The sequence below is a fragment of the Pangasianodon hypophthalmus genome, chromosome 16 (genome assembly GCF_027358585.1).
Source record: "Pangasianodon hypophthalmus isolate fPanHyp1 chromosome 16, fPanHyp1.pri, whole genome shotgun sequence".
Classification (NCBI taxonomy): Eukaryota; Metazoa; Chordata; class Actinopteri; order Siluriformes; family Pangasiidae; genus Pangasianodon; species Pangasianodon hypophthalmus.
In genome coordinates this window covers 6,617,763-6,640,814 of record NC_069725.1, presented here as the reverse complement: position 1 = coordinate 6,640,814, position 23,052 = coordinate 6,617,763, and the positions used below count along the sequence as shown (strand labels likewise).

At 36.6% G+C, this 23,052-nt stretch overlaps 1 protein-coding gene across 6 annotated transcripts in view; it reads right to left on the bottom strand.

Annotated features, from left to right (window-relative positions):
- scn8aa (sodium channel, voltage gated, type VIII, alpha subunit a) overlaps positions 1–23,052 on the bottom strand; it is a 63,612-nt gene that overhangs the window by 27,351 nt on the left and 13,209 nt on the right. For 3 of the 6 annotated variants that reach the window (XM_053240675.1, XM_053240672.1, XM_053240674.1), the window contains exons 3-14: positions 22,543–22,660; positions 20,598–20,688; positions 19,405–19,533; positions 17,478–17,569; positions 13,506–13,727; positions 11,612–11,675; positions 11,292–11,433; positions 6,618–6,824; positions 6,186–6,464; positions 5,020–5,334; positions 2,294–2,426; positions 1,700–1,938 (exon numbers count right to left, since the gene is read on the bottom strand). In XM_053240675.1, the coding sequence (XP_053096650.1) occupies positions 1,700–1,938; positions 2,294–2,426; positions 5,020–5,334; positions 6,186–6,464; positions 6,618–6,824; positions 11,292–11,433; positions 11,612–11,675; positions 13,506–13,727; positions 17,478–17,569; positions 19,405–19,533; positions 20,598–20,688; positions 22,543–22,660 (2,031 nt within the window). Of the gene's footprint in view, positions 1–1,699; positions 1,939–2,293; positions 2,427–5,019; positions 5,335–6,185; positions 6,465–6,617; positions 6,825–11,291; positions 11,434–11,611; positions 11,676–13,505; positions 13,728–17,477; positions 17,570–17,787; positions 17,880–19,404; positions 19,534–20,597; positions 20,689–22,542; positions 22,661–23,052 lie in introns of all 6 variants that reach the window. The other 3 variants (XM_053240673.1, XM_053240677.1, XM_053240676.1) reach the window with 3 other exon arrangements.

The window sequence follows — 23,052 nt, the reverse complement described above, 5'->3', positions numbered from 1 at the left end:
ACTGTGAAAGGTCAGTTAAACATAGTTTCACATTGTGAAACACAGCGAAAGGTAATGAAATATAAATATATATAAATATACAATTCAGCATAGTCGTAGCGATAGATTCAGGTTTTACATATTATATGATTATGCACAAGTGCTATCAGTAGTTAAGGCTTTGAGATACTGATCAGAAGGTTGTGAGTTCAAATCCTAAAGCCCCTTAAAGCAAGACCCTTAACCCACAACTACTCAACTACATCCTGTCTCAGTTGTAATATATAAATATACCATAAATATATGAACACCTTATACAGTAGCTTATTCTATTAATATTCATGACCTTTGGCCTGTACAGGATATGATAGTATGGATTCATTACCTACAGCATATCAATCCCGGTAATGCTGTTCAAATCACACACACACACACATCCTGAAGTGACAAAGTATGATCAATACAACGTATGTGAGCTATTAATAATCAGACACACAGAGAGACAGTGGCAGTGAGGAAAGGAGCTTGAGAGAGATTAAAAAAGAGAGACAAAGGTAAAGAGACAGTCATGTTACACATCCACATAGTGTAATAATAAGAAGGTTGTGTCTTTGATCTATAAGTCGCTTTATTCAATGAGATGGAAGCAGGAAACTGCACTGATTTTAATATTAGGTACCATTTTAGAGCTGCTCATCGATCAGGCAGCATGAAATATTAATGCAGGCCTCCCACTACCTCAGCCTGTAGCAATGTCTCTCAATCAGACTACAGGCAAGGAGGAGCCGGTGTGTGCGTGTGTGTGTGTGACAGAGAGAGAGATACAGAGAGAGATAGGGATAGAGAAATACAGAGAGAGATACAGAGAGAGATAGAGATAGGGAGAAATTCAAAGAAAGAGATACAGAGATACAGAGAGAGAGAGAGAGAGAGAGACAGTGGCATAATGCATCCAGATGCTTACTGTTACCACACTGAAGTTGATTATTTTTCCATAACATCATGTCTCAAAATGTTCTCTTCCTCATCTACCACATCAATATCCCAGTGATTAAATTTTTTTTATTCATTAAGGTCAACACATCATGCCTTTATCCATTTATAGGTTTCTTTAATCCTATGGAACCGGAAACAAGTTATTTTTAATCCATTTATTTTTAGTCATACATTATGAGGCGGATTTGCCATACTAGTACTTGCAAATTAGTTTTTACTACAGAAACAATAACTGCATTAATATAAACATGACCATTTAGAGATTAGAGATTAGAGAATTCAGCAGCCCTGTGGTATAATAACCTTTATGCCCACCCTTTCCTGTTATAACTGCCTCTTGTATTTTCAGATGTAGTGTTCAGCCTCTTGAAGCCTTGTTCATTATTTCTCTCTCAGATTGTCTGCCCATTCTTCTTTACATATTTGTCATGCTAAATATCATATAATGCTTTCTACAGATCAGGTCTGAATACTGCAAAAACCACAACAAAGCTTCTTTTCAAAATATTTTCTGCTGATTTTGGCTCATGTTTTGCATTTTTGTATTGCTGCACCAACATCTTTTTTTTTTTTTTTTTACATCTTTATTATTATCATTATTACTTTGTCACCCAGAAACCATGGGGGATGCAAACATTTGCCCTTTCATATTAGTCAAACTGTAGTTACTAAATAATATGCTTCAAGATGAAGAACAGTAAGAAGCCAGATTTAAGACCCTCACCAGGTTGCCCACAGACAACACGTGTTCAAAGTGTGGCGTCATCGGGTAGTGCTCCATGGCCATGAACAGAGTGTTGAGGACGATGCATATAGTGATAGCCAAGTCTACGAAGGGGTCCATCACGATCAGGTTAACAATCTCTTTGATCTTCAGCCACATGGGGCAGCATTCCCAGATAAGGAAGTTGTTGGCAAACTTGTACCAGCATGGTGGACACTTTCTCTGCGATTCCTCCAGTTCTTTAAACCAAACAGATGAGATATAAAATCAGATTATTGATAATCCTGTGGTTTCATTATTATGTATTATTTTTTAAAGTCACCCTAAATTTTATAAAACTTAATTTCAGGTGCTTATATCAGCTTGCTTTGCAGATCTGCCAATGAAGCTAGTATAAGCTTTGCATGTAACATGTAAATCAAATAACCAATTCTTATACTGATTAATGCATTTTTTATATATCGTCAGAACAAAAAAACACTGGACAGGTCACATCCACTACACGTCCACAAGAGACAAACTGCAAATAACATGAGTCACTTGTCACTTGCAAGTGTGAATGTAGTATAAGAGAACAAAATTAAAAAAGGCTACCCTCTACTAATGTATTGGTGACGCTCATGACGCTGTTCGCTCGCTCTTTGTGCCCAAAAGAAGCATTGAGTTGGTCCATAGAAACCATTAAAGAGCCTGAGAGTTTCTTCTTGATCTCAATGTCAGTGGTTGGCTGTCAAGAGGAAAAAGCATTGAGGTTAAATTGAAAGTATTGAGAAACCACAGTCTGAAGTGCATCACAGGAGCAGAGGAAAGAGGTTGTCATTATCAGAAAAGTCAGTCAAAAGAGCAAAAACATGCAGGCTTCAACTGGGGAGAAAAGGAGAGCTAAAGATATTTGATTTCCCTTTTACAGAGACTCTTCCCAATGACGCACAGCCTTGTCTGGAAGCTGCGCTCGAAGCCTGGTAAATCACCAGTTAATTAAATCAGTCCACTAAAGCACAATTTGGCTTTACTCTCTCCCCATCTCTGAAGACTGCGTGTTATTGCACCATCCAGGATGCCGGAGGGGCAGCAGTTAGCGTGCATCAGCATGCACTCAGAGTCATAAGAGTCAGAGAGGAAAAAAAAATTATAGACACCATAATCCATCAGTCCGTTTTCATGCTGCATTTAGATACGCAAGGGCTCTCAGAGATTCGTAAGAACGGCAAACTACCATGCTAGCTACAGTCAGGAGCGGCAGAAGATAACTGTCCATTCAAAGTGGGTTTCAAAATCAATGATATATAGAAAAGAAAAACTAAAGGAAAAAAAAGAGAGAAACTGAAATTATGGAAAGAGAAAGAAGCTCTTGTTTTTGTCCCCAGTTTCTAATGACATGTGAATGAGACAGAATGTGTGACAGAATGATCAGATATGGAGGCTATCTGATTTGTACAGCCTGTCCCTCTTCTTGTACACCATACACACACACACAAACACACACACAATAACAGACAATTATGTGATCTAAAGCCTGATGAAACAGACAGGATGTGCATTACTGTTCATCTTGGACACACAATGGGAATCGCCTAAAACACCATAGTGATGGTTAAAATGGCCTAAGTGCTCAGACATATGCAGAAGTGAGATCTTAATGTCCATCTTCCATTAATGCATCTGAAAATGCATTTCAGTTTCACATCTTAAAAGCAATACGCAGGAGATCATTTGAAGATGTACGGAAGGACAGTGAAACATATTTACACATTTAAATACATATCACACGATGGATAAACACACATAACAAAGGAGACAAAGGAGAAAAATGCAGATGTGGAAGAAATGAAATGTCCAAAGGAAGGACAAACTCCAAATGAAGACAACAATGCTTATCTACAGCTAATGAAACATGCATGTTCACAAAATGTACATCCTTTATTTCTGATAAAAGATATTTAGTGCAATCTTATCCAGTATTTTATGCAAATATAAACTAGGTTGCCAGTTTATTAGGTGAACTGATTCACTAACTAATAACGTGGCAACTCCGTTCAGCAACTAGTTTCATATATTATTGTCAGTTCTTCCAGAAGCAAGATTCCCCTTCCTGAGTATCTATTTGCACCCGGTACAGCTATTCAAGTCCCTAAAGTACCTTAAAGAAATGAGCATGTGGAACAGAACAGACTTTAGTAACATTAACAACCTAGCCAGCTACCTAAACCTAGCATAATTATTTTAGTAGCTAGTCAAGTTTGCTAACATTTGGCTAAATAGTATTTTGTGTAATCCAGACACCTATGACTCCAGACAATTAGCTGATATTAGGCTAAATATTACAGTGTGTAAATCAGCAACCAGGGTAGCTAGCAAGCTAACAATAATATTAGTATAACTACAATGCAGTTGAATGCATTACCCAAGCTCAGTAGCAAGCCAGCTAACATTAGGAGAACTATTTTTTAACTGATCCCATTAGCCAGGTTTGCTAGCAAGCTAGTTAACAGAATGATTATGTAACTGAAACTAATAGACAGGTTCGTTCACTAGCAAGCTCGTAAACATTAGGGCAACTATTATACTGTGTAATGTAAAACCACAACTATTGGGTGAGCTATTGATATGCTTTTTTTTTCCTATCTCGAATGTAAACCAGTAGCAAGCTAGACAATGTTAAGCTAACTATTATAATGTATAAACCAGTAGCCAAAGTTATTGGAAAGCTAGCCAACATTAGGCTAACTGTTAAACTGTTTAATTAAACCAGTAGCAAAGTTCCCTATTATGATATCGACCATTAGACTGTTATATAATTAAATAATGTATTACATAGTGTAATCTAGTAGCCAAGTGTGACGGCTAACATTAGGTTGTTATATTGTCTAAACCAGCTAACGTTAGGCTAACTTTTATGTATTTAAAACAAAACAGTGGTCATGTTTGCAAGCAAGTGTTAGCCATCATGCGATAGAGGGAGACCAAGCCAGTGGGCGGAAATTAGCACCTAAAATTAGCACCTAAACTAAACTGGGCACAAAAATTATACATTTCTGTTTTCACCTGGGTGCAAATAGCTTCTGCATTTTTTTTTTTTTTACATTATAATTCTCATTTTCATTCTTGCAAGGGCAGCAGCCACAGGCAGCTAGCTAACCGAGCTTCAACCCAAAACAAAGAGGGCAAAAGAGAGAGCAAAGTCAAAATAATAACCATAAACAAAGTGTCAAATGCAGGAGAAAAAGGAGAGGGAGAAAACAGAGAAAAGAAAATGAAAGCCAAGGCTCAGAGAGGAAAGATGTCCGTGCCTATACTGATCTACTCGTAGCTGTCCTTACGCTGTCGTCAGAAGCTGCCTTATCTATTATCACCTCAGGCAGTAGGCGTCCTCCCGGACCAGGCCCGATTAGAGACACAACCCCATTGCAGTCCACCGTGCTGTTGTGTTTGCCATGGTAGCCACTGTAGCTGCTGCGGCGGTACGGGCTAAACAGCGAGCCACGTCTCTGATCGCACTCCTCCACAGTGCTGTGCTCGTCATCTGCAAACTCGTTCTCAGAGCCAGCGTCCCGGCAGCGGCCTTTGAAGCTGAAGATGCTGCTCTTGCTGTTGTGGCGTGATAAGAAGGGCGAGCCAGGGATGCTGAGGAGAGACTGAAGTGAAGCGGAAAAAAGCTAGAGCTTCAGTAGAGAGCATGTAAAAGATCAAGACAAAAATACTCTTCCTCTCTCAAGTGGGATTGTATTTGTTTTGGCAAGGTACTTTGACACAGTTATTCCATCAATGTCATAATTATACTGTTATATTATGCAGCAGGCTTCATAATTTTTTAACAGTCAGGAAAAAAAGATCATAGCTCTTTTTATTTTCATAATTTGTTGAAGGCTAAAAGTGAACTAAAGTTCATGGTTCATGATGGAGTATATATACTTCTAGAGTGTGTGTGTGTGTCTGTATATATACACACACTCTAGAAGTATATATACTCTAGAAGTTTCTCATAATTGGGGCTGTGATGGAGCATTGATTATTGCTCTGGACTACTGATCAGAAGATTGTGAGTTTGAATCCCAGTACCGCTGAGCTGCTGCTACTGTTGGGCACTTGAGAAAACACCCTTAACCCTTATCTGCTCAGAAGACAATTTGGATAAAAGCATCTGCCAAATGAATAAATCTAATTTAATTAATGAAATGCTTGCATTGCCACTGCAGTGTTCCATGACATTTAATGTTTTCTTCATAATGTAGTAAGCAAATATGACAATGTTGCATATAAACATGATATTGGATTGGATGTTAAAATTACATAAGTTTTCATACCATTCCAGCAGTAATCCATTGTAATTATGTTAGACGGGAAGTCTTATACCCAACTAATGAAATAATGGAATGTTATGACCTATATAATGAAATAGTGAACATTCACAATAAATACAAATGTTCTTTCTTTAAAATGTCATTTCAGCTCTGTGCACACACACACACACACTCCTGTGACTCACCTGGTTCATGATGGAGGACCTTCGGCCTAAGCGGTTGTCAGGGAAACGGAACCTCTTCCTGCTGCCATCATCCGATTCAGATTTGACAAACTTCTCACTGTCCCCTTTTTCCCTGTCCTGCTCCTTCTGCTTCCACTTCTTCTTGCGGTTCCTGCGCTCCTTGGCGCTCTTGGAACTGAGTTTGGACATCTCGGAGGAGCTACACGACAAGTTCTCCACTCCATCATCCTCCGCTGCATCCTCTGACACCGTACCTGCTGATGTGGCCATGGCGTTTGCCTGCGACAGTCACCAACCGAGGGATTAGTCAATATGTGCCCAAAATATCAACATGCGAAAGCGCAGCAACAAAACATTACAAATTACTAATAGTAGTAGTCAAAGGATAGTCCTACAGCTATAGAGAGGACACTATGCGGTAATATCAGTAACCTGGGCTTCCTCTTGCTGTTTCTTAAGCTGTTCCAGCATGGCTTTGAATTCCTCCTCTTTCTGTGCTGCTTCTTCCATGGTGGCCTGGTTCTGCTCTTCATAGGCCATGGCCACCACAGCCAGGATCAGATTGACCAGGTAGAAGGAGCCCACGAAGATCACCAGCACGAAAAAGATCATGTAGGTCTTCCCTGCTGCCCTTAGAGTCTGTGGAACACAAAAAAGTAAAAAAAAAAAAAATTATTCCAGTGCCAAACAAGTTTAGGTGTTTGGTAGGAAACCTCAGTACTTAGCATATAGTGACTTGCAAAAAAAGTTGACTAATATTCAATAATTCTGTCATTTTTCTGTCATTTCCCCCTTTTTTTCTCTTATTTATTTCACTTTAAATTTATCGCTGTTTTACTCATTCTCATTTTACAAATTTGTTTTTAAAATGGTTTTATCAATAAAATTTATTTATTTGTTTGTTTGTTTGTTTGTTTGTGTTTCTCCCTTATAAATCCACCATATGGTCAAATGTATGTGGATACCTGACTATCACACCCATGTGTGGGTCTTCCCCAAACTGTTATCACAAAGTTGGAAGCACACAATCGTCTAAAATGTCTTTATGTGCCATAGCATTACAAATTCCCCTCACTGGAACTAAGGGACTCAAACCTGTTCCAGCATGACAGTGCCCCTGTGCGCAAAGTGAGCTCCATGAAGACATGGCATGCCAAGGTTGGAAGTGGAAGAACTCAAGTGGCCTGCACAGAGCCCTGACCTCAACCCCACTGAACACCTTTAGCATGAACTGGAACTCCAACTGCACTACAGGCTTATCACCCGACATCAGTGCCTGATCTCACTAATGCTCTTGTGGCTGAATGAGCACAAATCCCCACAGCCACGCTCTAAAATCTAGTGGAAAGCCTTCCCAGAAGAATCCGGAATGGGAACCAATAGCAAAAATGCATTAAATAATCCAACTGTAAGTTATAGTGTAATCAGAATGTGCCCTTTGAGAAGCCAAGATCCTTTTGATTATGCTGATTCTCCATCTGACCTACTTTCACATGCTCTCAGTGTACAAACATACTTTAGTCATATTGCACAGAAAGGATGGGGCCTAAACTTTGGTGGAGCTGATCTCATACACCTATACACTCCCTTTCACACCAGGTTTTCTACATTTACTGGCTTTTAATGATGGTTTTATGCTTATACCCACCACTAAACCCACTTATTTTTGTTTTAAAACAATGACAGGCCAAAGAGAATATAAAAATATTTGTATGTTTGGAGTCAGGGAAACCAATTTGAGTCAGTTTAATATGAGAGTTTTGATTGGTTCATTCTGTCAGTTTCTATGGATACCAGAGAACTGCTAGAGGATACAGCAATGTAGCTTTGCTCAAATGTTCTTTACCAGTCCTGACTTCGGAGAAACAGACACATGGATTTTAATTCTGATTTAAAAAAAAAAAAATACAGCTCATTTCTCAGTGAAGACTCTACCTCCTCCTTGCCCATCTATGAAGTTTGTTACACTGTGATATTTATTTTACTGTCATTTTTGTGTATTATTTACATCTCAGTAATGTGAAATTAATAGGACACCTGTGTCTTTGGGACCTTGGGAAAGCCCAAAAGTGAAGGAAAAACAATCAGACAGGGCAACTTGTCATCAAGCCATTTTCCCCTTTCTCTCCACCCACTTTTCCTAATATTACAAATGAAAAAATAAAATAAAAAAGAAGAAAGATCTCAAGGTATTATAAGAAATACAAAAAAATTATCATTATCTCTCAGTGTATTATAAATTGAAATGTGTATTATACAAAAAAAGTTTATTATTCAGCGTACAGTATTATAAAAACAGAAAAGATGAAAAAAAAAAGATCTATAGAAAAAAAAAATAAGACCAGGATTCTTTGATGCGTTTAATATTGTTACTGGATTTTACTGATCTGTTAAGAGGATAAGGACAATGTTTTATGGATATTTTGGTTTTCTCTTTCCAGTTAAGTAACACAGTCTCAATAGCTAGATATATTAATGTGGAAGGTTTAAGATGATCTGGTTTTGATAATGTGGAAATGTCACTAAGTAATGTTATAATGGGACATTATAGGTCAAGGATCTCAGATATCTTGGATATCTATTTTCTCATTCAGCATCAGTCTAGAATGATAACATCAAGGCTCAATGGACATGAAACTCTGCCTCATAAAATGCTTATGTCATGGTTCCATATTCCAAATAAATACATTTCATGAAATATTGTCACATATGTATACAGTAAGATCAATGAAAGTCTGCAGCTAATAAGTGGACTGTAACAATGAATTGAGATGCAGCATTTAAAAATAATTCTGCTAGAGGAACCTGGCTCAGAAGAAAAAACTCTTTGAGCTCAGACGACTGCTATGAGGAAATTTAAACAACTGTTACAGTCACATCCACCTCAAGCCCTCCCAAAAACTAAAATCTTCTTCCCTCTAATAAATACATTATTTGAATTAATTAAATTAAATTTTATTTGTTTCACGCTTTTAACAATGGACATTGTCACAAAGCATTATATAGCATATTATAAAGCATTAAAGCTTTATGGAAATATATAATTTCAGGATATAATAAATTTTAAATTTATGAATTTATCTCTAATAAGCAAGCTAGAGGCAGCAGTGGCAAGGAAAAACTCCCTGAGACGATATGAAGAAACCTTGAGAGGAACCAGACTCAAAAGGGAACCCATCCTCATCTTGGTCACACGGGATAGTGCGATTATAAATAATTCCCTCCTACAACTGTATACTGTATGGTCAAAAAGTACAAGTGTGTAACCACAATAGTTCATTATAGTTTATGCATGAAGTCATGTATGTTCACTGATGGAGACTTGAGTGCAAAACTATTTGTGGTAATTGCAGTCTTAAAGCTATCATAGCAATTGTAGTCCTAAGCCATCATAGCAAACTGTTCATATCAACTGAAGTCCAAAGCCATCTTCATGGTTTCTAAGTGGTACCATCCACAATAATCTCATGTAAAGAGATTTTAAAATTACTGAGGTATTATTGAATAACATATATGAATTTTTGAGGTTTTGAGGTGGTTTCATGCACATCAAGACATTCCAGAAGAAAGAAATGTAGTTCACACCATGAGTCTGGACAACAGCTGCATCATTCGGAGGTGAGTTGGTGTAAATATAGCCCTGTGCCTTACAGAGAAGCAGGGGGCCGGCGACAAGCATGACATGAAAGTGAGCAAATACTAAAAACATAGATTCAAAGCTTGGACCAAAAATAGGGTAGGCTATGTGCTCCCATCTGGGAGTCATTTCTCATCAGTCTGCCTGTGCTGTAATCTGCAGGTTAATATTTCATGCCTCTTCCCGGTCGCTCCTGTATTCTAAAGTGTTTCAGCCATTACAGAGCAGCCTACGACGTTCCACTCTGAACACACCGAGCTACAGCAGCTCAGACTCACTGCTACATATAATCCAATTTAGAGCATATTATTTAGAGAGTATTACATTCACTCTCTGGGTGGAGGAAGAAAACTGGTGGCATGTGTTGCTTGACCAGCATAGAAATATACATAAAATGAAAATTGCACATTTATATTTTATGTCAGAACATTTTTGAATTGACTTGCATATTTTGCATTTTAAGTAGCAAGTCATAAAAACAATAGAGCATTCAAATGCTTGCAATAACAAGCTTTTTGCCTTTGCTCTACAAAGCAGTACATGTTTGTTGGAATGTAAAATAAAAATCAAAATCATTTAAGATTGTAAAATAATCAAATATGCCTTAAAATATTCATAAAAAAGGAATAAACATGATAAGGCATGCCTTTATAGGAAAATAATCAATGATGGAGCAGTATGAAGACATGGAATTACTGTTACCACCCAGAAATTGATTATTTTCCAATAACAGCTTGTCCCAATATGTTTTATTCCACTTCTACTACAGCCATGATTGTGATTATTTATGTATTAAAGAACAATGTGTCATACTTTTTATCCATTTATAGTTAATAATGTTGTGGAACATCCACAAAATGAATGAAGAAAAAGAAGGCCAAAAAAATGCAGCTTGTCAAGTTACAGAGAAACCACAAAATGCTACGTCATCTGTCCTGAAAATACTGGTGTGGTTGAAAACTTCCTGACTGCTACAAAGCACTGACACTAGAGACTCCTTCCTTAAATAAACACCTCGTCACAGAAAGGTTTACCATATCAACGATTACACTTTTTTCTTTGTTGGAATAACTTCATTATTTGTTTTTACTTTTAGATTATGTGGAGCGTCTGCCAAACTAGTGTGTGTGTGAAATAGCTGTTATTATGGAAAATGACAACATTAGAATTAGAATGGGTGCGTTAACTGTCTGAGCAGTGCTATTATAGAAAATGAATCAACACCTCCTGACCAATCAGATTCAAGAATTCAATAGCACTGCATTATATGGACAAAAATAACTTACTATGATTACACTGCCACACGCTGAAAACCAAGATGACTCAGAATGCTCACAGAACATCATAAATAAAAATGCTTATTGCATATTGCAATGCGATGTCAGTACTGCCAAGGCTAAAACCGTCATAACAGTGAACAAATGATATAGTGCGCAGCCCTAATTCAAGAAAATATGATGCACACTTACCAGCATGTACAAGTTCTCCCAGAAGTCCTGCGTCATGAGGCGGAAAAGAGCAAGAAATGCCCAGCCAAAGCTGTCAAAGCTGGTGTAGCCGTAGTTTGGATTGCGTCCAGCCTTCATACATGTGTAGCCCTCAGGACAACGACTAACCAGAAACACACACAACACGCAATAAGACTGCAGGATTCCTTCCAGCACACAGACTTATTTAAATGAGAAGCAGCACTTCCAGGATAGTTGGCTCCTTTGCTGAACCATGTTTAATAGTATTTAAGCTGATATGTTGTGCTGGTTTGAGGGAAAGAGACTGCAGAGCAACTCACCCAGCATCGGAGCCGTTCCCACATAACAGAGCATCCAGACTGCCAGGGAGTTTGTAGAAATTGGCTGGTGACAAACAGAGAAACAGCTCCAGTTAATTCCAAGTGTTTTCCTGACTACTGGCCTTTCTTTTCATTTCTTTTCTTACAGTCACAAATGACTACAATTGAATCAGGATTGTAAGAAAATACAAAAGATGAATTTCTAACCAGGACCAGGTTGTAGAATTTAACATGGGTGGAAAAAGCACAGAACAATTTAATTAAAAAGTAAAGTTATTGGTATTTTGTTGAGAAATGTCCATATTCCTAAATGTGCTAAGTATTTAGAAAAGAATGATTTCAAATTAAATTATAAATCAGGTCTTTAAATTAAAGTCATAACCTTTGAAAGTCAAGGCTGGAGTTAGGGATGGGGTTGACATTCATTCTTTGTTTAGCAAGAAATCGAATCAAATTTGTCTACATCAACATGAGATTTGTTTCCTTTTCTTCTTTTCTGAATGAAAGTCATGATAACATATAGTATCACTCAAAAGTTTTTGTACGCCCTATATGTTAGTATTTTTACTTCACATATGAAAAGTTTAGTCTGTTTGAATCAAACCCTGGTGTGTTTTCCCGTTTGGTGCAGCTCGGTTAGACAGGTGAGAACACAGCAATCGAGTGTAGACCAAAACAACCAGTTCGAGACTATCTGAGCGTGGTGGTCTCGGTCCTGTTCCAAGCAAACACCATAAGAAAGTGATTAGATCCTGAATCCATCCAGCTGCGCAAAGTGAAGCTTCATGTTCTTCGTGCTCAGATGATTTTTATGACTTTTATTATTTCTATGCTCTGTGCTTATGATTTCTGTGCACTATGCTCTTTTGTTATTTCTGTGCTCTTTGCTTATTATTTCTGTGCACTATGCTCTATGATTATTATTTCTGTGTACTTGGCAATGGTTTAGCTTTTTCTGTCTTTGTATTTCTGACCAGTGAATGAATGCATTTTCAGCCCTACATGCCCCTCAATGTTGTTCTTGTTTTTTTTGGTACATTTAATTATGTGTAGTAAGAAAACAAACCAAACCAAACAGCAGATGAAGCAAAAGTATCAAGTTTCACTTTGACACAACAAATGGACCAATAGGTGTGAAAATTTTAGAAAATCTATCCAAAGAATAGGTGTACATGAATAGATAAATATATATTATAAAATGTTAGTGAATTGAGAAATGACTTTATTTTAATGTAACAATCCAGATTTAATCTTATTGGAAAGAATCCAAAAACTTTATCCCTCTAATTAGGCACTTTAGGCACTAATTAATACAACAGTTAATACTAACACTATCTATCAGTATTTCATTTCTATTAATTATTTCAAAGATTGAACAGGTCAGTCTGTGGCAGTAATAGCGATTAAAGTGTAATGAAACATACTAAATGCCAGATTTTGAAAAACTCTTGCCTGGCAGTAGAAGAAGAACAAATGATAACAAATATGTAGCCTTGGTACAAAGATGTTTGTGCTTGTATGGATGTGATTAGATGTTTTAAATATAATTAATAAATACAGTTAAAATAGAGAGACATTTTTCAAGGAAGCGTAATTAAGTAAAACTACAAGTACTCCTTTTCAATTATAGTCAGGTGAAGTACAAATCCCCTTAAATGATCCTTAGCTAAAGTAACAAAATACATTTACTTAAACATTTTCCAGCCCTGAAGGTCAACAACATTTATTTCCCCAAAACTTCTCATTTTCTATTACAGTTACTCTGAGTCACTTGAATCCCTTCCAGGCATAAAATCGATCTCCTCAATTACTGAGACTCCTGCCGAAACCCATAAATGTCAAATCTGAGAGTGTGTGCACTGTTACAGCATCTGGTTCAGGATGCTTCTCTCACTTTCATTCATGATGTACTCGTCCCAGTCGAAGGTGTGGCTGCCGTTGGCCTGGTATAACTCAGTGATGTTGATGGGCCAGATGACACACTTGTGCCGCAGGTTCCCCATGAAGAGCTGCAGACCGATGAGGGCGAACACGCTGAGACAGAACACGGTGAGGATCATCACATCCGACAGCTTCTTCACTGACTGGATCAAGGCGCCAACGATGGTCTTTAGACCTGGGTGGTGAAAATACCCCCACACATACACACACACACACACAAACACACAGGCAAAGAGAGAAGCACAGAGAAGTTGTGTATATGTTCAACTGGCAGATGTGGACGAAAGGGGTCTCAAGGCATGAAAGGGAGACAGAAGGTTTTAAAAGAGCCATTATATAGTGCAGCCAATTTCATAAACTCTCTCACTCACACACACACACAGGGATATAATTTTCTGTGTACACATTTTTGAAGTCCATTGACTTATAAAATTAAACCAATTTTTATAATCATGCCTTGACCTCCTTTATAAGTCGAAAAATAGACCATATGCACACAACACTAACATAAAAAAAAAATCATATATTATGATCACAAGACTACACAGTGACTGTCTGGGAGCCATCTCTTTCCATTCTCACTCACTATGTAAACTCTTAAGTTTATTATTTTTCAATTACAGCACCTCGCAAAATGTTTCAATCTTCTTAATCCACAAAAATTTGCCAACAATAAATTAATGTTGTCCAACAATTTAGTTAGGTTCTCATCACTTACACTTAGCACAGCAGCTATAAACAGTCATTGCCTCTATTTTAATTCTCTCTTCAAATTAATAAGACAAAAAAAAATACCTTGTCATTTTACTGAGAAACAGGAACGCCAAAACATTCCCATGTGGGAAAACTTAAAATGATATCTTTTACATGCTGACACTGGAGACTCCTGCCAAAAATGCTAAATAAATGTCTCCTCACAGAAAACTTCACCAAATTTACAATTATATACGTTTCTTAATCCATTTTTGTGGAGCATCTGCCTAGTCCCTGTGAATTAGCTGTTACTATAGGAAAAATAACATATTACAATGAGCACAACTACTATACTACTATAGAAAATTAATCAACACCTTCTAACCAATCAGAATCAAGAATTCGACAGTGCTGTGGTATAAGCTTACTTATTACCCTCACAACACACATTTAAATCTATTTTAAACTATAATATTGCATGAACACACACTTCAGCTACATAGAGCTCCCAGTGTTGTGAAAGTTTCATCAGTGTGATCTGTGAGGACCCAAAGAGAGGACTCCCATTAATAAGTCTGTGACATCCATTCATATTTAAATACTGCAGCACAGCAAGGGGGCCATGACAGAGGGAGAGCAGAGCATGCAGGGAGAGGGATCAAAGTGGAGATCACATGCAGGGCATTTAAACCCTAAGGCTGAATGCATACAGTCCAACAGCGACATCTGATGCAGCTCCATTGGACTTGTAATATCATTAGAAGTGCAAAGCCCCATACCCCAAACCTCTTTACTTCACTGAATCAAAAATGAGCACATTAGCATGGTCGACCTCTGGCCCATAATGGAGAACTGATCACAAGTAATGAATTATCACTATACTCTTCTAAAATTCAAATTACTTATTGCACAAATCATTATATTGTACTACTGTTCCCTGCTACTTGCTCATGAAGCGGAAAAGACACCAAGAGTTTTTTTAATCCTTATTTTATTTCAAATTTTTTAAGAGATCTGAATGTATCCATTTACATTGTTTTACCATATCCTTTACATTGTTTTGTTTTTTTATCAGGTTTCATTGTAAATGTGTGGCGGTCTGGGAAAACCCATTGGATGTTGCTGTGACTGGATTCTGTGAACAAAAGACGAAAAATCTGGATTGGTTCTGCCTATAATGTACTCTGACAACAGCTTCAAACTTAAGAAACTATAACTGTATTTCACCAAAAAGATGAGGAAATTATTTTATTTTATCTTCCTGCAAAGATCATTTTGTGTAAGGAGTCGGTTCAACAAACGCAGCAAAAAAAAAAAAAGTCAGTCTGACTAAAGATGTCTAAAAACTTGCTAGCTAAGTGTGACAGTGAACATAACACTTTGATGATTTTGTTGGACAGTTACGTGCCATAGTGAAACAGCCTAATCAAATCAGTTTGTAATCAGATACAGATTGTCAAAATGTCTGTAATGCTCCTAAGCTGTAATCAGAATGCAGTCTTTACATGCAATCTTTTCCTTTTTTCTCTTTTGGGATTTTAAAATGGAAAAACTGTACTTGTGGTTGAGACTAAAGCAAAAGAGAAACATTTCAGTTCAGGATGGTCATTTTCACAACTATATAAATAGTGGAAAATGTCAAAATGACAAAATTTTCCCAGACCGATACACAAATAAAATAAACTAAAAATTAAAAGAAAAAAAAATGAAGTTCAGATAAATAAGTCAACCAAGCTCGTTCTGGGCTAATATTATAAAAGCAAGTGTCTTTCGAAGCATCATGCAGCATAAAATATATCCCCAATCTAGGCTTGGCAGTCTTCATAAAGAAGTAAGCGGTATATTTTTAGAGTTCACTAAAAAGTGCATTGAAATGTAGATATTGAATAAAATCAAAAAACCATGTAAACACAAAATAATTTATTCCTGATTATAATATCTAGTATGAAATGGTACTTCTGCATTATATGTTACATTGCTACACTTCTTACATCACACAGGTTTTTAAAAAAAACAACTTATAGCTCTAGCTCTAGTTCCAGTCTCAGCTTAATATTCAGTTAAGGAGATCTATGCAGCTATGAGAGTTATGGTTCTTGGGAGTTTATGGGACTGTTCTAGAGTGGTTATGTACTAAAACATAAACCTGCAAAACAACACACTTAACCTGAATGATACTATTCATGTAGTTCTGTGTACATAGAGTTTGTTATTCATTCTGGGTTAGGGTTCTTGTGCATCTGTTGTATTGTGCAAACCGTAAAATAGAATTATTTAAGGGGTATCAATCATTCTTACACATATGTTTTTAAGAGAAAATGGCATGATTTCTCTATAATTTATACAGTATAACCATGAATTCTCATAATAGTCTTATGAGAATGATTTTGTGCCTAAAGTAAAGTATTTTTTATGAAGTCTGAATTATCGTCTATATTGTTTAATAAAAAAAAAGTTAAATGTTATTTTGAAGGGTGTCAGTAATTCTGGAGTTGACTTTATGTTGTATCCTGGACTTGAATGCATGTCATGTCATCCCACTGTATACATGAATAATAAATAATAAATTCATGTTAATTTAATTTAACATTAATGTAACAATAATTTAATAAATTCTCAAGGCTTGACTATGATTTGGTATCAGTATATATATATATAGTTACTGTTAAATATCTAATTCAATCGCTACTCAATTATTCAATTACTCTTCTCGTAAATTTGCACTTAAAATGCACATTTCTTGCATGAGTTGTCTTGTTGCCCTTTATTATTTAGTGTATTGTTTATTGTTGAGCTGTACTGAAGTCAGCTGCCACTAACACCATTGCATGGCAATGAAAGAATCTTGAATCTTGATTTGTGACTGCCTGTAAAATCAAATCCTGTTCTTATCAGAGCACCCAACATATAATAATGAAAAAATTGTGGAACAGAGGTGTTGGACTTTTGCTGCTGCTCCATGAGCCTCTCTGTGTCAGTGTGTCTCCTCCAGGGCAGATGGGAAAGCAAATGCTATGAGACTCTGGCCATAGTGCAATAGTAGACTGCAAAGCCTATCAAAAATGTATAAGTACCATTTTTGATCATTTTGGAGGTAGAAGGAAAAAAAAAAAAGAAAGCAAACCAAATAGTCACTTCTAATGTAATCTCTGCTAAAATCATAACAGTGAAATGAAACTTAAAATGAAACAGAAACGCAAAACTCAGCCTCAGTGTTTAAATTGGGCCTCACCTGGAATGACAGAGATAGTTTTCAATGCTCGGAGAACTCTGAACGTTCTCAGCGCAGATACATTCCCCAGGTCCACAAATTCTGTTATATATCTGAAATAAGGGAGGATCACACACAGACACCAATGACCACCACAAACACGGCAAGAACACCAGCACGCCACTGGACCAGGAACTACACCACTCACAGAGCCTGTCCACGCAGAGGGGGGAAGAAAAGAAAAGGAAAAGAAACAACACGCACGTACACGCACACACACACACACACACCTAACACCAACCCGGCCCCTCCCGTCCACGCACGTTCTTACCTGGGATTACAGAAATAGTTTTCAATGCCCTCAGAACTCTGAACGTGCGCAGAGCTGAGACATTGCCTAGGTTTACAAACTCTGTTATATACCTGCAATAATAATCAAATCAATAATCAAATCAAAGTTACACAGAGACACGAGCACAACGGTTCAGTTCCACAGGCAGACATTACAGTAAGGGCTGATCACTCTTTCTGTATAACCCAGAAAAATCAATCTTTACAATACAATGAATAAAGAAGCGTCAAAGACAAGGATTAATTTGTGTGGATTAATTTGCGCCTTTGGTTTACATAAATGGCAAGCAGAGTTTTGGTACTATAATTTGTTTTCTTTCAGTCAAGACTATTGTTAACTGTGGTGTGTATGCAAAATTGATTTAAGCATGTGTGTAACCCGAATACAAGCAACTTTCCCCATTTAAATACTGATTTAACTTTTAGACTTAAGATGCCAACTCTGAATATGGCCTTTAATCCATATGTCCATATATGTTCCATATATTTTGCTACTTTTATTGTATCTTTGACAGAAAATATTATTATATCATTTGATGCCAAAGCCAGCAAACAAGGAATGTGGAAAACAAAGGTCTGAACACAACTCTAACACAACTAGAGTTAGATTAAGCCAGAAACAGATTGAAACATTTCCATAATAACATTTCTATGATTACAATAACATTTAAATTGAATGGTGGTGTTCCCACATCCATAAAAGCATTTCCCCACCTCGTAAATCTAAAATTAACCCATAAACAAAGACTGATCTGTGTGAATGTGATCTGAGGGAAATAAAAGAGTGTCAAAGCAAGGTCCATGGCTTTCCAGGAGCTGTCAGGAAAAGGAACAAAGAACAGTCTTGCTGGAACACTTTAAAGGTGAATATACTGTATGCAGAAAAATATCTACAAGTAAGCTCACACAACATACACACCCCACTCATTAAAGAGAAAGAAAAAGTATAGAAACTGAACAAAATGAGGAGTTCAGAGAGAAAACACTGAAGAGTACAGACATATTAAACTAGTCAGTGTCATCCATAACTTGATATATAGACCATAAAATTTCTCTATAATAATTTCTCTATAATATCTATTAATATGGTAGTTCTACAAAAACTTATGATAGAAAAAGGCAAAAAAGGCATCTACACTTTTACATGAATTAAAAATTAATAATATGCTAATTGAATGATCCCAGGCCCCGCCCACACCTGGTTAGTTTGAAGGTCAAGCTTCTGAAAAATGGAGGAGTGATAAATTGATAGCAAAGGTTACTTGTTAAGCTGTGACTAGATGGATAGAAGAAAATTAGGTAGGGCTTAGAGCTTCTCCTGTTAATTTAGTGTAACAAGAGTAGATGTTTTCTTATTGTAACTTTATAGGCTCTTATATTCATGTTAATATTTTATACTATCTCAGAATTAGAGTCACAGCTATTTGTTTCTTATAAAAGTCTGATAATTTTGAATTTCAACCACTGCATTCAAATCAAATGATTTAATCATTAAAAACATTTCACAATATTCAGAATGACTTTAAAAGGTAAGCAGCAGGTTTTGAATGGAACAAATTCAATAAAGCTGTGATACTGTATGCTGGAGGATACTTACGCCATTGAGATGACCATGAAGTCCAGCCAGTTCCATGGATCTCTCAGGAATGTGAAGTCGTCTATACAGAAGCCGCGGGCGATGATTTTGATGGCCGATTCGAACGTATAAATTCCTGTGAATGTGTACCTATGTACAAGAGAGTGACAACAAGAAGCTTATGGACATTAGTAATGATCTAGTCATGAATTAAAAACCTGATTGTGATAAGAGTAATATGAATAATCTTCTAATTTTCCAGAACATGCAAAAGAGATAAATTATTGAAATAAGGACTGTATGGCTTTAAAGCACATTGTGTATTTGAGAAGATGAAGAAAAGATCAAAGAATATCTTATATCACACTACACTATTAGAAAAAATGGGTTCCTCAAGGGTTCTTTAAGGACTCATTGGTTAATTAAGGGTTCTTAGCCTCTTTGGACTCTTTCTGATAGGAAAACACTCTGTTTAGCGTTCTACATAGAACCTTTAAGTGTTCCGCCAGAAGGAATGAAGATTTTCCTCTCAGATTATCTAAGAGAGAGGCTAGATTTTGAGCTTGACTCAACCTATTTGTCGATCACAAAATGTCTCCCTGTTTTAAAATGGGCTTAAATGATTATCTTTCCAGAGTCTCCAGTGGTGTGGAATAAAATCCTATCCAAAGTATTCACAGTCCAGTTGTGGTCACTCTGAATAAAAATCATAAATATTAAACATGTTGAATATTTACATTTCAACATCTTGATGTCATGTGTGGAAGAGCTTTAACTAGTCACAGCCATGCTGAAGTTTGCTAAAATCTTCATAAGAAATTCTGAGAGATCGCAGGTTTTGAGAGTTGAGAACATTGGTCAGGATTTCGACTTGAGAGCATAATCTGAAAGAGTGGTGTTTTATTCTGGGCAAATCTTGTAGTGTAGGAGGACTGAAGGACGATCCAGGACAAAAATATCCATAAAATCTGTCATTTTTTTTGTGGAGTCTCTCACATTTTCAACATTGGGTAGGATTGTATAAATCTTGTCGTGTGGTCCAGACATTAGAAGCTACACTGAGGAGCTAATGCATATGGTTTAATTCAAGCATATACTGAAATACACACACTTGGCAGCCTTATTTCTTTGACTGTGTGTTAAAATAGCAAGCATTTTACAATGTATTTCTATATTTTATAAAGGTGTTCATGCAGTGTGAATGGAGTACTTACTCTACTTGTTTGGACCATTCTGGAGGATTACTAAACGTCATGAATACACAGTTGGTCAAAATCGTACACATGATGATCATGCTGAATAACGTGAGAAGGAGTTAAGGCAAACTGGAATACGTCAACAGAGAAAAACACTGCATGCTGGTCAACACATTTTAGATTTTCAGATATCTACATGTAAACAAAACTTTGTAGGAAAAAAAAACTTCGTAAACAAAAATAAAAAAATATTACTTAAATATGTACCTCGTACAATCAATCATGAAAATGGCATAAGAATGAATTTCATCTTAGTCTGGTATTATTTGTCCAGACAGTTTTAATGCTTCTGGTGGTTTGGATTGCTGCCACATCAACCATCAAATAATGCAATATGACCAAAGGCCTTTAGAGAGATTTGCACGCAGTGCCCATTCTTAACTTTCTAATTCTGAGCTAAATATTGATCAAACTAATAATGTCGGAAAAGAGAATGTCCTTACATTTAGACTGCTTAGATCTATACTTACTGTGTCATAACTGCATTAAATGATTAGGATTAAATCTGCAGTATTTCACTCTGTAGGTCACTGTGACAACCAGCTACAGTTTAAGGAGCTGTTGTTGGTAGGACTTAACTAAACTCGCTGCTGAAACTCAGGCTTAATAATTATGTGACTAACTTTTCAAAGATTTACAATATTGTGACTCAGTGCTTAAGTAACTAAGCAGGGATGGACAAATGATAAATTCATTATCTAGCCCACCAGGCAAGTAAAAGCCCCAAAGTGCTTTGGCCCATGTTTTGACTGCCTGGAAACTGACAATGCTAAAAGATGATAGCTAATGCAATGTATTAACATATGGCCAGCTAACTAGCTAGTTAAGTATACTAATACAAACTAAGTGAAATGAGTATATAATCATTGAACTCGTTTAACAATGGTGCTAATGTGTCATTGCAAGTTGTTGGCCAATGTTTCGGCTATGAGATATGTTATGTTATGTTCTCACATCGCATGTAAAAGATACTTGCAACAGGCTAGCATTTTTATTTTCTCTCAATATGTTTAAGTGTGAGGTGACTGTTAGTTATAAAGAGGAGAGTTATGTGGCAGCTTTGCTTAGCTTCATTAATATTTTCACAATCCTACATGTTGCTGATTCTGAAAAGATGTCTGTAATTTGTGCACACTAAACGATGGATGATGTGGTGGGATTTGAAATGAGTAATTTGTGCTATAGTTACAACATTGAGGTACGTCACACCACCATGAAGGGCATTACATTTAAATATACATAGCTACATACCTAATAAAACCTTTTGTTTTGCTAAAGTCTATAAGGAGTAGGATTTTTTTCTGGTTGTTGAAGCTACTTGTCTGCAACCAACTACATATACAAACTAATAGCCCAGACTTGAAATCTTCTTGTCCCGGCTGTCTGGGCTACTGATTTATCCACCTCTGCTAGGGTACCAAGCACAAAGTTTTGAAAATAGTTTCCAGCTGGAATCTGCTCCATCTCTTCCAGGAATTGACTCATTACATGCACAGAAATCGCTCCTGGGAATCTTACTAATGCTGGATCTTCTCTGTGCTAAAGTAGATACAGCATGCTTAAGGCAGTGTAAACAAGCCATTCCTCACGTTTGAAATATTAATGCATAGGAAGTTGTTTTTTGAGCTCCATAAAAAAACATTGTAATGTGTTGCTGACCTGCCATTGTTGATGCTGTTCTAATGCAAATGCAGTGCCCTAGGGAGAGACCCAGCTTCTTTCCCACCTGTTCTACATCTTTCAGCGGCAACATAAAAACTGCAGGCATGCACTTAAACGAATACATACACATTAGATTCCTAAAGGATTTGATGGCTGCATTATGATGCCTAACCATAATAGGACATGTCATTTCTTCAAACTTCACAGCACATTGTATGCAAAAGCATATTGAAAGGATATGAATGTATCAAAATTTTAATAGCTATTCGCCTAACAATATTAAAAGGACTTATAATGTACAAGGAAGGTGTGGCACTAAAGCGGAATATTGTTTTCCCTTTGTTTATCACTATAAATGTCTGCAGAGAGAAAGAGAGAGAGTGAGAGAGAGAGAGAGAGAGAGAGAGAGAAGGTTAGTTTCACATTGTATTATACAAAGTTTCAGAGTATTTCAATCTATGGAGTAATTATAATTTCAAAATTTTGACACCATAAACACAAAAAGTAAGCAATATTTCCACACATACAGCTTCAAAAAAATACATTAATACACATTAAAAAGGTTAGAAATTGAATTTATACAAAAAGACAATAGTGTGCCAGGTTTCACAAACATTTCTTCATTATGGCAAGTAACAGAACGTTAGTGCAGGGTAAGAATAATATTAATAGTTAATACTAATAGTGAAATACTTTAATTTCCCTTTCTGAATAGGATTAAAAAATGTTTTGCTTTATTTTGGATAAGAAC